This window comes from Pezoporus flaviventris, unplaced genomic scaffold (assembly GCF_033815535.1).
Source record: "Pezoporus flaviventris isolate CSIRO_AGI_PZ_B2104156 unplaced genomic scaffold, CSIRO_AGI_Pfla_v1 ptg000040l, whole genome shotgun sequence".
Lineage (NCBI taxonomy): Eukaryota > Metazoa > Chordata > Aves > Psittaciformes > Psittacidae > Pezoporus > Pezoporus flaviventris.
In genome coordinates this window covers 2,970,113-2,985,332 of record NW_026892588.1, presented here as the reverse complement: position 1 = coordinate 2,985,332, position 15,220 = coordinate 2,970,113, and the positions used below count along the sequence as shown (strand labels likewise).

The window sequence follows — 15,220 nt, the reverse complement described above, 5'->3', positions numbered from 1 at the left end:
TGTGAAAACCATTCCTCTCTAGTTTGTATTCAGGAGCAATGCAATGAAGTTTAGTTGTTCTCAACATAGTTTGATTTCTACTGCTGCCAGGTCAGAATAAAGCGCTGTTACAAAATCGCATGGCTTATGGAGTTTATTAACTATTTAAGCAGGGTTCCTCTGTTCCACAAATGGAATTCACAGCTGTGAAGTTAGTCTAGAGTCGGTATTGGAATGAAGACTTTGCTGCCAGAAAAACAACAAACAACCTTCCAATACTTGGGTTTTTAGTAGGGATCCCTCCCAGGGTGAGAAGACTCAAAATATTTTGCTCCTGTCTAGTAAGATGCGAGATCAACAATATGTCTTTACTTGATCCTTCTGACTCAGTTGTTTTGTTTCCTAACCTCTTCAAATGCTGTCCTTTTCTTTTTGTCTTGTGTTTTCTCATACGCTTTGTTGGAACAAGGACTGTTGTAGAATTACTGTTGCTGGGAGGTGGGTTTAAGGTATTGACTGTGTGTACATATTAGTCTCCTCTCAAATCCAGTGCCCTCCCTTTGCAGTACTGTAGATTCCCCAGCTCCTCATTGGAATAATCTTTGACTTTTGAGGGGTTTTACTTCAAAGGAGGTAGTCTTCATGTCGTTTTCTGTTGATACTTCTGACCTCTTACAAACTGTTGTCCACAAGTGAGGAAGAGCAGTCCTCCAGTCAGCCCTTCTGGGGCTCTGGTGAACAGAGATACCTACTTGGAGCTGTCTCAGGCTCTGTAATACTCCAGTTCATTCAGCCTCTGTGCCTCAGTAAAGATCTGTTTCCTTTTTTCTGCCTTGCTTCACACTGCATGCTCTTTTGGCCTTACTGTTTATTACCTGTAAGTGATATGATCAGCACATTTGTGTGGTGATATCAGATGAGATCTCTTCAATCTTTTGCCATATAATTTAAGATGTCATTAAATTAACATTTTACAGTGCTGGATTCATGTCTAAAACCCGAGAGTGATCACAAGCTTTGAGCTAGTTATTCACAAAACCTCTGCTAACATGTTGAAGTCTTGTAGGTTAGGTGATTTGGGATGGGCTATTCACAAAACCTCTGCTAACATGTTGAAGTCTTGTAGGTTAGGTGATTTGGGATGGGCTTTTCAGCTCTCTCTGAATCCTAAAAAGCTCTGAGAATTATGAATGCAGAAAGTGCGATCAGAAAGGATCAGCTGAAAACCTGACAACCAGATTTAGCAAATCCAGTTTTGAATGACAAACCATTAGTATTATGTACGATTGCATCTTGCTAAAATTACACAGGAGATAATTATATAAATTAATTTTAAAAGGGAGTGTCTTAGAATCAATTCTGATCCTTGCACAGATCGGATGTGCTGTTTTATACTTCTTCCCTGGCATAGGATATACACAAGTCTTCCTATTTTTGTATTATTTGTATACAATTTTGTTTCATTAAAAGAAAAAGAATCCACCATTCCTAATAAAATAAAACATTATGCACCGTCCAAAACATTGATTCTACTTCTCCTATCACATTTTGTCACCTGCATAGCCTTGAGTTTTGGCAAATTTCCATTCCTGGAACATGTCTTTAGTTATTGCTTGTCTTCGTTGCTGTTTTGAACAAGGATTCAAAGTAAGGAATTGAAACATTTCGAGTCTGATCCTATCTGACAGAAGCTTACCCTTGGATCTTAAATTTGTCAATCCAGTCCTAAGTCTCTTTGCTAGCAGTGGAGACGCTGACAATCACAGAAGTGAAATACTGCTTCTAGAAATGCTTCAGCTTTTGACTACTGTGAACTTCAGTAGTTTTCTCAACTGGGTGCAGAATGCCCGGATTATAACCAGCTTGTCTTTCCGTAACAATTTGAGCAAGTTTGTAATGGCATGAACATACTTCAGAGTCCTCTAACTATAGATACCTACTATGAGACATCACATCTACCAGCCCCACAAGGTGAAAGATTAGTTGTACTGTACACTCAACTGTCTTCTGTGAATTAACTTTGGGAGTCCTGGTGTTGCATGGCTAAAAACAGAAGTGGTGAAATGGGAGGTTAGATTTCTAAGTGCTTCCACGGGAGTGAACTGAAGTTAGCTAAGGGAAAGAAAAGTTGATATAGATTGTATCATTCAACCTAGCTAAAGGATGGCTAAGCGTGTAAACCTTTTTCTAGCAATATATATAGATAAAGTCCAGGAACACTACCACTATATTTTCTATTGGCTTTGTTGTTGTTTTCTCAGTAGTTTATCTGTCTGTCACCAACATGCCAGATGGAGATTTGATGACATAAAAGAAGTTATAGGATGGAGAGATGACAAACCCTGAACATGGTTGTATCCCTGCTGTTAGCAATGCACATAGGTCATAGGCTGGGACTACAACATTACAGAATGCCCCTTCCTAGTTACATTTGATTTTGCCTGTAATATCAACATCAGTTTATTCCATTAGGACTTCATTTGATGAAAATTTCCCCTGCAGACTGCTTAGCTTAAAGAGGTTTTTTAAATGACTTTGATACTTGGTACACATGAAAATGCTGTATCTTGAGAAGCTATTAAATACCTTGTTGGATAAGTTGCCATAATTGACCAAAAATTTTAGGTCAAAAATTTCTTTGGTGTTTTTTGTAAATACAATACAGGGTACAGCTCAAGCTGGATTTGACTCTGTCACCTGACTTAAACAGTTCCTTTCTATTGTTTAATCCTTCTTAAATTGTAAGTACAGTTGTAAAATGACCAGTCATGCTCATAAGCAGAGAATTACTGGATTGACATGGAGCACAGAGTGCATCATTGCTTGTTTAGAGCATTGCAGTCATTTTCTGCAGCACCATATAGAGAACACACTCTGAAGGGAAGTAGAAGAGCAGAACTGATAGTGGTATATGATATATTTCTCCTACAGATGGGAAATCAATAACATATTTTTGATGAAGGTTGGTAGCTGCAATTCATGTTTGTAAATGCAATGTATCAAATCTATGTAGCATTAACAAAAAATCTTTGTGGGCTACTTAAAAAATGTTATTTTATTTCATTCACCTGTAAAATACATTATGTATCTTCAACTGCATGCTAGGGATAGCCAGCATGGGAATGAGAAATATTGCTTAGAGCCAGCATCAAATGTTTTTGCACTTAGACATCACTGGGAAATGCAAAGTTCTCTGATAAAATAGGTTGATGATTCTTTCAGTAAATCATAAAAGTCAGCATCTCTGGCTGGGGGTCAGTCTGACTTGCTGCTAGAAGCTGAAAGTAATACCTGTTGTAATTCTGCGGGACTTTATTGCTGTTACTGCTGCCTAGAGAAAATGCAGATACATAGTCAGTAGATTTGGTTTGGTTTTACTTAATAGTTCATTTAATAAATCTGCCTTGTCTCAATACTGAAAACAGTAACGAGAATACTTGATCATTTCTTCGAGCTCTAATTTTCAGGAAGGTGGTGTTGCTATGCACATATATTTGAATCTTCATAACACAAAGATTAAATCACTAACAGAAGTACGTAAATGGCAAAGTAATAAAGGGAAAATATCTAAATACACAAAAAAAAACCCTGTAAGACTACAGAAATCATATCATGTAACTGAAGAAAATGTGAACATTTTTGGTGTTATTAGGCTTCGAGGACTTCTTCCAGAGGAGCTCCATTCTCTATTATTAAACAGCAAGAATAAAGGGTATATAATCCAAAAGATGTGCAATAATAGTGGTTACAGTTTTTGACAAAAGTTAAATTGAAGCAAGACTCAGTCTTTTCTCTCCATTAAGTTTTCTTGTGCTCCTTCAGTATTTTTAATCATAGTATTAACTAATGACATTAATCACTCTTTTCTTTTGAAATTTCATACAGAATTATATGCATTTGACCCAAGAAGTATTTGTATGATTACGTAGTAAGTGAGCAAAGCTTTAACTTGCTTATGACAAACTAGATTATATACTACTTAATTGAAAGGAATAAATGAAGTCTTCCATTTATCCTACAAGTAGTACAAGGTAGGAGCCTTCCGTTTTAGAGAAAAACTGCATTTTCATCTAGTTGGTTCTGTGGCCATCAGGAAACTGCAGCTTTCCAATGTCTTCAGAGTTTATCTACTTCTCCTCCTCTTGCTTGTGGAGGAAGATGAAGAATAGGAACTGTGTGCCTGGGATGCTGTGGACACCAAACTCTGGCAAAGATTTTTCAGTTGTCCCAGATAGAGGACAGTAGCTCAGGCTCTGTAATCAAGCAAACCTTAGGTAATCCAGTAATTCTCTGCTTATGGTGGCAAACGAGGTTAACTATAAAAGCCTACTTTTCTAAGAAAAGCTGCTTTACATAGAAAGCATTTCTTTATCTTGATAATATGTGTGTGGTGGGAGAGGAAAACAACAGCAGCTAAAGGTTCATACAGAGCTGCCTTACTGGTCAATTGAGTGCTTGACTCTTAATTATACAACAGCAATATCCTGATCTGATCTTTAAAAATGAATCATTGCTCTTACATACCACAAAAGAGATTGTATTTAGTAATACAATTATTTTTAAAATATTATTGTTGTTACTGTTATTGTAATGTTCTGACCCAAATATTTGGAAATGTTCTAAGGCAAGTATTTGCTGTTGGTAAAGGGTGGACTATTAGAAGCAGCCAGTGTATAACAGCCACAGTAACTCCAACCCAAACTAATGCTCAATGTGTGTCTCAATAGAGATATTTAGAATGGAAGAGCTTACTTCAATCTGAGTTAAAAGAGAAGTTTCCTTCTTCTGTATTAGTTGTGTCTTTTATCGTCTGAGACATTACAGTTTGACCTAAAGAAAGGAAGATAAAAACACTGATTAATCTTCCTGTCATCAAGTGGTTGTTCCTGCTAACAAAGAAGAGAACACTGTGTTCTCCTGCAATATATTTTCTCCTTTATAACCTTCATAGGAAACCAGCCATATACAAAAATCAGAAACTGTATGATTTACTCATATCCCTTCAGTGTTTATATTTCTCAAAGGGAAGACAGAGGATGGTAACTGAGAATATTGGATGATAGAACACCTTGGTTAACGGTCTGTGGGATTGCAGTCTTTGTGGTTATCACCAAATTGCCAAAAGCAGTATGTAATCTTGACTGGAAAAACAAGTGTGTTGTTTTCTGAGATGAAACAATTTCCAGCACCCTGGAGGCTGAAAAAGTTAACATCTCATTGCAATGATACAAATATTTCTCAATTGCCCCAAGTGTACTAAGCTAGTGAGCATTTATTAAGACTAATAACTTCCTCAACTGACTTAGAACATTAATAGTACTAATAAAGTTGGATCTTACTTTATCACAGTATATTGCCTTTGAACTCATATACAAACCCACTAAATTTAACTATTAAGCTAGTTTAGTGGTTAAACTATTCTGAACTAATACTTAATGGATAAAAATAAGTGCTGTTACTAAACAAAATTGTAAATACAAATGCATCGTTCCCAGTATTCCTCACATCTACAAGTCATCAGTAGAAATAATATTAATTTTCTGATATATTAATTTTTTAGAATCATCAGAATTTCTTTGATAGGTTAACTTGCAAATTAAACAGGTTTCACTTTGACTAGTATTACTTTTTATCTTGTATCTCCAACTGGATGTCTACAGATTCAAATCAGACATAGAAGAGGGCTTAAACTATGATGACCACATTAACTACATACGTTAAATAGCTTTATCCAAATGTTCCTTCCTGCATAAGCATTTTATACATTATAAGAATATGGCTTTTAAAAATGTTACCTACTACTTGGTTTAAATATGTCATTTTACAAGAGCGAACAGAAGAATTTGTGAATGCATTTTCCAAATTGTAGAGATTTTTAGCAAGGACACAAGAGTTTGTTTTTCAGAGACCCCAAATGGTGCAAACAGACTATGTAGGATCAATAACAATGCCTTGCCTATGATTATCTGTGCTGGAACTCTTTTTAGTAATTAATTTTCCATGCCTGTTTAGCCTAAAGCTTCTCAGGGGAGGAGACTGCTAGCTGTACCCATGTAAAGATAGTGGCTATCATGGTTATCATTTAAGAATTAATAGTTTGTGACATGCAGAAATGAAATAAATAGGGCTGCATAATTCTTCAGTGTTGAACTGGGTTTAGTTCCCAGAATGACAAAGGTAGGCTGACTTCTTAGAAACTATACAGGATGGATCCATTAAGTTTTCCTTTATTGATAGATCAGAATTTATTTTCTCTCCACATTTGACCGCTCATACAGGCAGTGGCTGAAGGCTTTTACAGGGTAGACACTAAATCCATATTTAGTCCTCAGCTTCACTTCCAAAAAGCTGTTTTAAAAGCCATGTGGTAATATTGATGTTAAACTGTCCTCATGTTGCTGCTATTCCCTTTCCCTGTTTAAATATTTTACTGAGTATTGCTTCTCTTTATCTTAGGGAGAGGTGGAAGGCAAAGTGTCAGTAAAGACTGTAAGATGCACCCTCATACATTTAAGTAGTTTTCTGAATCAGAATCTACTGAACAACTCAGGACAGCACCAATATTCACAGCAGTGCTGCATCAAACCCTGCAACACTGAACTCTTACTCTGTCAGTCCTGGCTCAAGTAACTCTCCTGCTACTCTTACACAAAGCAGGATGCTGGCAAGTTACCCATTTGCTGATGCTTCCAAACTGTTCTGCTCAATGACAGAAAGCAGATTAAGATATGGGGAAAGAACAGCACAGGGTTCAAAAAGCCTTGCTCATCCATAGCTGCCAGGAGATGGTACTCTTTCAAGTAGAGCAGCTGGGGAATCCTTCTTACAGTGGAAAAACCAAACTGAATCTCAAGTTTTCAGCTCCTTTTGCAGATACAGTGTTAGGCTGCACCTCCTTTCTGCTGCTCTTAACTCTCAGAAGGAAGGGAAGAGTGCAGTTAGTTTTACCATATTTTTCTTGCCTTTAAACAGCTTTATCTCATCCTTCCAGGTTTTTGACAGGCAGTTGGGCAGCAGCTTTCTCTTTAAGCTCATTTCTTTTGTATGTATTCTAAGTGTTACAACACTCTACAATTATTCTTCTTATGAGATAAATGTTAATCATTTATTACATTAGAGAGAAGTTCTGCTTTAAGGAAGGTAATCATAATACCAGAGAACACTGTAGTAACGCTGAACATGTCTATTTTGTTAGACCACTGTGTCTTGGGATGGAGATAAACTTCTTTGTGTACAGAATGGAGAAAAAGAAGGTCGTGGTTGGACCCAGTGGATTGAAGGAGATGAAATGCACCTGGTAAGATCATACAATAGGTTTTAAATGCCACTATTAAAATAGATGTAATGCAGGTTGTGTGCTATGTTATCTTGGCTTACACTGACATAATTGTGTATTGGTTTGGCATTTGACGTGTTTCTTAAGCAACAATTTAATTTGGAGCCATTACGTTTTTATGTCCTGTACAAAGACTGCATGATTTCAAAGCAGTACTCTCTGTTAACTGCCTGTCAAGACAAACCAGTTTGAAATGTTTATTCTGAAGAAGACATTTAACAGCATGTCCTTCATACAGTCTGTGAATTATGCAGTATGGGAGCTGATGAAATTGTGCATCCAACAATAAGCCATAAGGTGAAAATGCACCATTGTTCCTCTACAATAATTACAGGCCAGATCACATTAGTGCCTAGAGAACTAAAACAGCAATTAAGTTTTTGAAATGTCATCTTCTTTTAGATCATAATTTCTATGTCTCTAAGTTAATAGGACCTGAAAGAAGATTCCTATTCTTTTCTCGCATAGCTGTTTATAGCTCATCATTGTGGGTAAAAGGCAGTCTTCCTGCTGACATAATAAAATGCAACTTTTATTTCTGTCCACTGTTCAGTATTATCAGCATTCAGCAGTCTAAATTGATGTTCTGTAAATGTTCAAATTGGCAACAGAGTTATGAAATCTTTGCAAAGTACCCCAGACCTGTTACTACTAAATACAATTTTTAGGTAGTACTGGAAATCCCAGAAACCAGCTTGGGAAAGGAATGTATATGACAGATCTTGCCATCTAAACTACATACTTTATATAATGCAGGTAGGGAGGGGTAAGTGGTGTAGGGACCACATTGCAGCTGAGGTCATGGGCTCACGGAAAGTAGGGGGAGTCTCCTTATGAAAAGGAGACTCCAGAATTACCTGTGTACACGTATTCCCTCTGTCTCTACACAAACACAATACAGTATTGCCATACTGCCTCCCAATACAGTTGGTGCCATGACACCATGGTGCCTTTCAGATTCTCTGCTGGCAAACAGCTTGCCGTTAGCCATACAGTATCCAGCCTAGTAGTTTAACTTAGACCTTGCTGCAATCATACACATGTGCACTCATCTGCACATATATGAAGCAACAGCATGAGTTGCTATTGGATTTATCTGTATTGGCATCCTGGTTTGTCACTTGCCAGCTCCATGGTCATTATCACTACCCATTTCCTGTCCCCAAGACCTTTTTATTTAGCTCTGATGGCTGCTATCCTTACAGTGATGCTCTAGTCATGCAACCTAGCCATAGACCTGAAGGCCAGACTGCTTTTTATACCTGACACTGTATAGAGTTTGGTTGTAGAAGTCATAAAATCAGATTCAGTTGCTCAAACGTGTGTCTAGTGCCACTTCAGGGTAACATGACTGCTCTGAGGCTGCTTTTTCAGAAGGCTGTGAAAAATTCTGTATTATACCTACCAGCTCATGCAGGCATCCATGCACTCTTTGGCACTCGTATAGTTTATCACAATCTGTCTCTCGTGTATACAAGTCAGTGCAAAATTACTTCATGCAAAGGAAGTAACCAAGTATTTTAGAGACCAGTCCCCAGTATTTCAGTCTGATCACTTTTTACATTTCATGAACTTCAAAAGATGTCTTTTTTATTTCTCTGGATCCTTACTAATGTAACTTTCTCCATTAAACATAGAGTACAAGAGTCCCATTTACTATCTGGGTTTTGAGCAGCTAAGATTACTAGGTCCTGTACTCCTGAGAGCCCTTTGATACAATGGGTAGTTACCTCTAAAAAATTGATACTTTGATAGCTTTATGATCCTATTGAACTTTACACAATGAGCCAAGTGTTAATTCAATTCTTTCCACAGTTCTGTAGCAAGTAGTACCACATCTCTTAGTAGTTTATTGCTTCCTATTTTCTCCATTTCATCTATGATCTGTACTTTGTAGTTCTTTTTCCTCATTAGAGTCTATTTTATGTGAATGACTTATTTGACCATTCTCCACTTCCTTTTGATTTTTATTGCCCTTTTCTATTGTACTGGTTGCTTCTGCTTTGTAGGTTTTTGTCACTGTCAGCAGATCTCTTCACCCTTATTGCACACTCCTTCTTTCAGGTTACCCATATACAGGTCCTGACTAAAATCACTGTACCAGTCTTGGTTTTGTCAATTCATCATGAAACACCTTCTCTTACTAGGAACTAGTAACATATGCCAATAAGGTTATTGCCTTAGTGTCAGGTTTTTTTCCATATGTCATTTTATCAAAGTTCCCATAAGAAAATGTGCATAAATTCCCAGGATCACTTTCTGCAAGCTCAGGAGCGAGGAAAGTTCCTGCACCTAGGTCAAGGCAATCCCAAGCACAACTACAGGCTGGGCAGAGAGTGGATGGAGAGCAGCCCTGAGGAGGAGGACTTGGGAGTGCTCATGATGAGAAGCTCCCCATAACCTGGCAGTGTGTGCTCAGAGCCCAGGAACCACCCCTGTGCTGGGCTGCATCCCCAGAGAGTGAGCAGCAGGTCAAGGGAGGAGATTCTCCCCCTCTGCTGCACTCTGGGGAGACCCCCCTGCAGTCCTGATCCAGCTCTGTGGTGACAGCACAAGAGGGACATGGAGCTGCTGGAGCGAGCCCAGAGGAGGCCATGGAGATGCTGCGAGGGCTGGAGCAGCTCTGCTCTGGAGCCAGGCTGAGAGAGCTGGGCTGGTTTAGCCTGGAGAAGAGAATGATGATCTTTAAAGCCCCTTCCACCCCAAACCATTCTGATTTTGTGAATATATAATGCGTGTGCCCTAACTTGTATTTTTTAATTATTTTCTCTTCCTAGGAAATAAGAGTGTGTGGAGTCAAGTGTAAGCAGGTCTTTAAGAAGGTGCAGTGAGCCTACTGCTGATACAGGAGTGAAGAACAGTAGAATTTACGCTTACCACCAAATCTCCAAATGCTAGTAATGAACATCATCCCTGACAAGAGCAAATACAGAAATGAAGATCACATTTGGACTGTGTAGTTAGAATATTTTTTATCAAATCATTTAAAAGGAATAAATAACTGCAATTTTTAGAAATGTCCATTAAAGATACTAAACACCATAAATGTGTGCATACGGTAATTCCTGAGTACACCAAAATAGGACTGTTTGGTAAAAAATAAGATAGTGGAATTTAAGAACTTTTAAGTTAATTTTTTACTTAGAATAGAAAACACCCTTAGCCTTAGCAAGGGGCTTCCGGGTAATCTTGTTTTCAGGTGTTGAACTGTAGTTGTAGTGAAGCTGTAGTATGTGGCGTACACTTAAATCCTGATTTCACTGAAGAGAGTGAGAATTTTACCATCATCTCCAATGGAACAGTGCTTCACTGAAAGTATATGAAACTATATGGTAAAGCAATGGATCAGTAGTCTGGGAGGACAGTGCTTAGAGAAGCATAACCAAGGGGCAGTTCTTTTCTAAACACTTCAGCCAATATCTGCCCAGTCATTTCTTTTTGTCTTATTCTGGAGAAACTAAAAGTGAGGTCACTGCTATAGGCTGTATATAGTTGTACACATAGCACACAGAAGATACGACTAGCATTGCTTTGTATTGTATCATTTGCAGAATGTTTTACAACACATCATATTCCTCATGTTCTCATGCAGACTGAGTGTATAACAAAGCATTGGCCTGGCAGTTTCCAACTCTGATTTAATTGGTAGCTATAGTAATAGTAATTTGCAAACTGAAACATTGTATTTTCAGTCTGTCAATATACCTGATCTACAATTGGCACTATCAAACTGTTCTATGATTCTGTGAATCTGTGATTCTGTGATTCTATGAATATGTGTTATTATGAAGGCTGTTGAGAAAAGCTGTCAGCATGCTCTAATATGAAGAAATGAAGATTCAGAAACAGTCACTGTAAACTGTAAAGTTAGTACAGCAGGGATGATAAACTTTCTAAACTCTGGTATTTTAACTGTACAGCATATATTGTGAGTGTAACACCAGATGTGCTCTAATGAAAATCTAATTCAAATTTGTAAAGTTTTAGTTTTTACTGTGCATAAGAAAATACCAGAAAATATTATCAGTGAAGACATAAGCATCCATGTATGATAAAGAGGGGAAAAATGCTCCCTCTCCATGTAAATTCTTCCATTGCTATTGCAACAGCTGTGGGTCATACAGCTTACAATTACACACATATGCAGTGCAGTTGTTTATTTAAGTTCCCTTGTAGTTTTCTTCTTGGCAATACATGAAACTCCTGCCTAAGGAAGACTCTGGGAATTATACTTGAGCCTAGTCAACCAGATAAATGCAGAAGCTGTTTTTTTTCTCATGGAAGAGTGTGTTAGCTATCTAGCTATGTTTCCACATGGGTATCCCTCTTGACTGATAAGCAAACTTGCAGTTAATGGTGATAAAGCTTTCTTGTGCTTGGAGTGGGACAGGTCAAAACTTGTTGCAGTTAAATAGTTGTGGGTGAGGGAAAAGGATCAGAAACATGTGTATCTGGGCCCAAATTACTGTTCTGCTTAAGTGAAATTGCAAATAGCTGTCTATTTAAAGTGCTGTTTATCACCTTGCACAAAGTTGGGGATATCGCAGCTGCCCAATTTCAGTGCATCAGTCATTTGCTTTTCTTGAATGATTATTGTATACAGAAACTTAATCAAGTTTCTGAATGACAGATTTCATAACCATGCACAGCCTTCACACTCCTTTCTACATTTCTGCCCAAAGTAAAGCAAGAGAACAATGGAAAAGAAAGAACGAACTCCAACTTCTCATTTATAATCGATCCTATTTTTTTTCAGACCACCTCTATTTTCCTTCTGATGTGAAAACTGAAACTACACAATAACAAGGTGGTTCACACCATTATCCACAATTAATCTTTACATAATTCTTTTTCATGTTCAGCACTGACTGAGACCTTTTTTGCAATGTAGTTTTCCTTCAATAGAGCTTGGCAGTTCATAACCTTTAATTCACCAGATGTCCTCTAATTTTTGCCTGCAGCTCCCTCCAGTCTTGTGTAACATTCACAAACTCTTGTTGCAGAAGGTTGTAAGTGGATCCATTAACATCTAGTTAAGTAAATCCAATTGTTAAAAGCTATTATTATTGCAATCAAACAGACAGCTTTTCCCCTTTGGGTCATCTGGGACAAGGGCAAATTTAGCACCGTACTAATATCTAATGACTTAGCAAGCAGAAGCAGTGTAGCCTCCTGGTTATTGAGGAAAGGCAGACTCAGAAAGTACTTCCATCGTTCACATTGTAAAATATAGAAACTTCAGGAATATGTAAAACTGAATATATTCTCCTCAAATCATCTCAATTCCTTGTCATTATAATTGTAACTTCTTATCTCTGCAACAACCATTTCTCTTGGAAAAGGAAATTATGTTCATTCATTGTTTCCATGATGGAGCTCTCCAAATAATGTGCATAAAATTAGCCATGCTGTTTCCATAAACCCTTAATAACTTCTTATCATAAGATGTAATTTAAAATTTCCTCCATAAAATAGCTGCTTGTTGAATGAATAACATTCGACAGTTACTTGAGAAACATCATCTTCCCTGACTACTTTCAAAGCCACTTAGTAGCCAAGACCTTCCCAGTGAATTCATATCCAGATTTGCTTACTATTTGGGAATAAAACTGCATATTCATTTTATTGATCTTCCAAAGGCTTTCAGCTATGCTTTGCCAATACCAACCCAGTGTTTCTGATCAGCTGCTTTACTTCCAGATAGGGAAGACCATCTCTATTTCATAGCCTTCACCAGATTTTTCTTTCATGAAACTCTTCAGTCCCTTTTGAGATCAATATAAAACTCTTAACAAACACAACAGCCTCTGTCAGTTATTGAAAAAAACACCTCTTTTTGTTTGCTTGAATCTTCTTCCTGCTATGATGTTGTTATTCCTCCTAATCCTTGTACTGCAAGAGATACCGAACAGCCATTCCCTATTTTGTCCATGCCACTCAGATTTTCTTTACCCCTAACATCTCAGTAAGAGAAGTGTGCTGACTGAGTCAGTCACTAGGCTGATTTAGAATTAGAGAAGGTGAGCAATGGACTGCTGTGAGTCTTGTTGCAGGTGTTTGAATGTTAAATTTTAGTGAGCTCACCCCATATGTTATGGTTCTAAGCCCTAACATTATAGTGGTGACTTCATCATATGATAAGTACCTCCTTTTTGCAGTAAGTGCATTGAAAAAAGTGTATGAAGTTAACTGTTTTCATTCCTAGAGGCTTTTTGTTTTAAACACCAGAAGATCACGGTGTTCCCATTTCAGTTCACACCACTGAAATACTCCATGGAAACACTTGGGCTAAGGGCAACTCTTAGAATCTAATCCATGGAAACCAGAAGTGAAATAAGAGTTAGGGTGGCAGTCTACATTTATGCAAGTCTAACTATGAAAGATGAGAAAGAATTGCTTAGTATCATCTATGTAACAGTTTTATGGTAAAATAAGCATGAGCAGGCTGAATGGAAAATACCTTGTAACAAGAAGGTGCATTAGATTCTAAACAGTCTCTTATGGGACCAAGCAGTGGAAAGTAATACTCTAACGGCATGGCATGAATTATGTGCTCCACTTTTATCAATGTCTATCATTCAGTTGACTTTTCTATATTAAAGTGGAGAACAAAAAGCAAGAATTCTCTAGCACAACGTTAATAAAACGTCCTAGTAGTGTCATACTATATTATTTTATTTTTTTGTAAAGTCTCATCTGTAGTTGCATAACAGATTCATGGCTATTCACCGTTTCACCCTCTGTTAGTAACACATTTGTATTGGAATAATACCTATGTGGTACTGCTATTTCTATTTTAAGGAGGTTTTTTTAACCTCAAAGCAAATGTTTATTGAAGTAATTTACTCCTGTCTAGCAAAAGTGCACACAAAAGTAGAGTCCCTTCAGTACTGTGTGTTTTCTTATCAGGGCAAACACTCTCTCTGTATTAATAGCTAATAATAAGTATCCACACTGAAGAGTTAATCAGAATGGCATTGCAGTTCTTCACCAATCCCTTCATAGGACTGTCTGAAGATTAAGTTTCCACACCACAGAGGCAGAATAAAATTCCCTCTTTCAAGGGCCACATTGAAGAAGAGAGGAAAGAAAGATAGGAAATGGCCTGCGGGTACTGACTCAACAGTTATTTACATAACAAGAGACCATTTATCTAATGTTTCAACAGTAGTCTAATGCTGAGCAAATTAAAAGGTCGATATTGCTGCAAAAGAATTTCAAATTTAAAACATTTTATTTAAATGTTCAGCTATTTGACAGTTCAAGATGGGAGCAGAAGTATGAGCAGTTAGTTATGGGGGCATAAGCATTATAGCGTATCTAGCATTTAGAACTTATTTCTGCATGTGCAGAAAAATAGAGAGCATGATTTTCAACAGTAAACTGCAAAGATGTGCAGTTCTTAATCTTTCTTTTATCAAACTGTGGAATCACTTTAAGAGCTTTTCTGTAACTGCTTGACTAGTCTTTCTTTCCCCTCCACTTCCAGCCACACAAAGCAGCAGCGCTGACGTGCAGAGTTGAAATACAAGAGAAGGTGAAGGATTAATGCAAAATTGTATTGGCATTTGAAATTACACTTTAAGTAACTTAAGGGTCTGGAAAGGTCCCTCTCCATCCTGATGTTCCCACTGACTTTTCTCCAGTGCTAAGTCAATGCACTTATTGCAAAAAGGAGGTCTTTATAATGCAGTGAAGGGCTTAGAACCATAACATATGGGGCAAGCTCACTGAAATTTAACATTCAATCAAGTGCAACAAGACTCACAGCAGTTCATTGCTCGCCTTCTCTAATTCTAAATCAGCATGACTCAATTTATCTTTTCTTACCAAGAGGCTGATGCTTATTATCCATAACCATTACAATTTCCAACGCTTCTCTCCAGCTGGGCATGTTAAGGGCAT

General features: G+C 37.6%; 2 protein-coding genes across 2 annotated transcripts in view; both read left to right on the top strand.

Annotated features, from left to right (window-relative positions):
- Nucleotides 1–15,220, top strand: part of RBP1 (retinol binding protein 1) — a 32,767-nt gene that overhangs the window by 5,851 nt on the left and 11,696 nt on the right. The window lies entirely within an intron of this gene.
- The window catches only part of RBP2 (retinol binding protein 2), a 30,181-nt gene continuing 20,207 nt past the window's right edge, over nucleotides 5,247–15,220 (top strand). Inside the window, exon 1 of the mRNA XM_061465451.1 lies at nucleotides 5,247–7,276. Within this exon, the coding sequence (XP_061321435.1) occupies nucleotides 7,074–7,276 (203 nt within the window). The 5' untranslated portion in view covers nucleotides 5,247–7,073. The remainder of the gene's footprint in view (nucleotides 7,277–15,220) is intronic.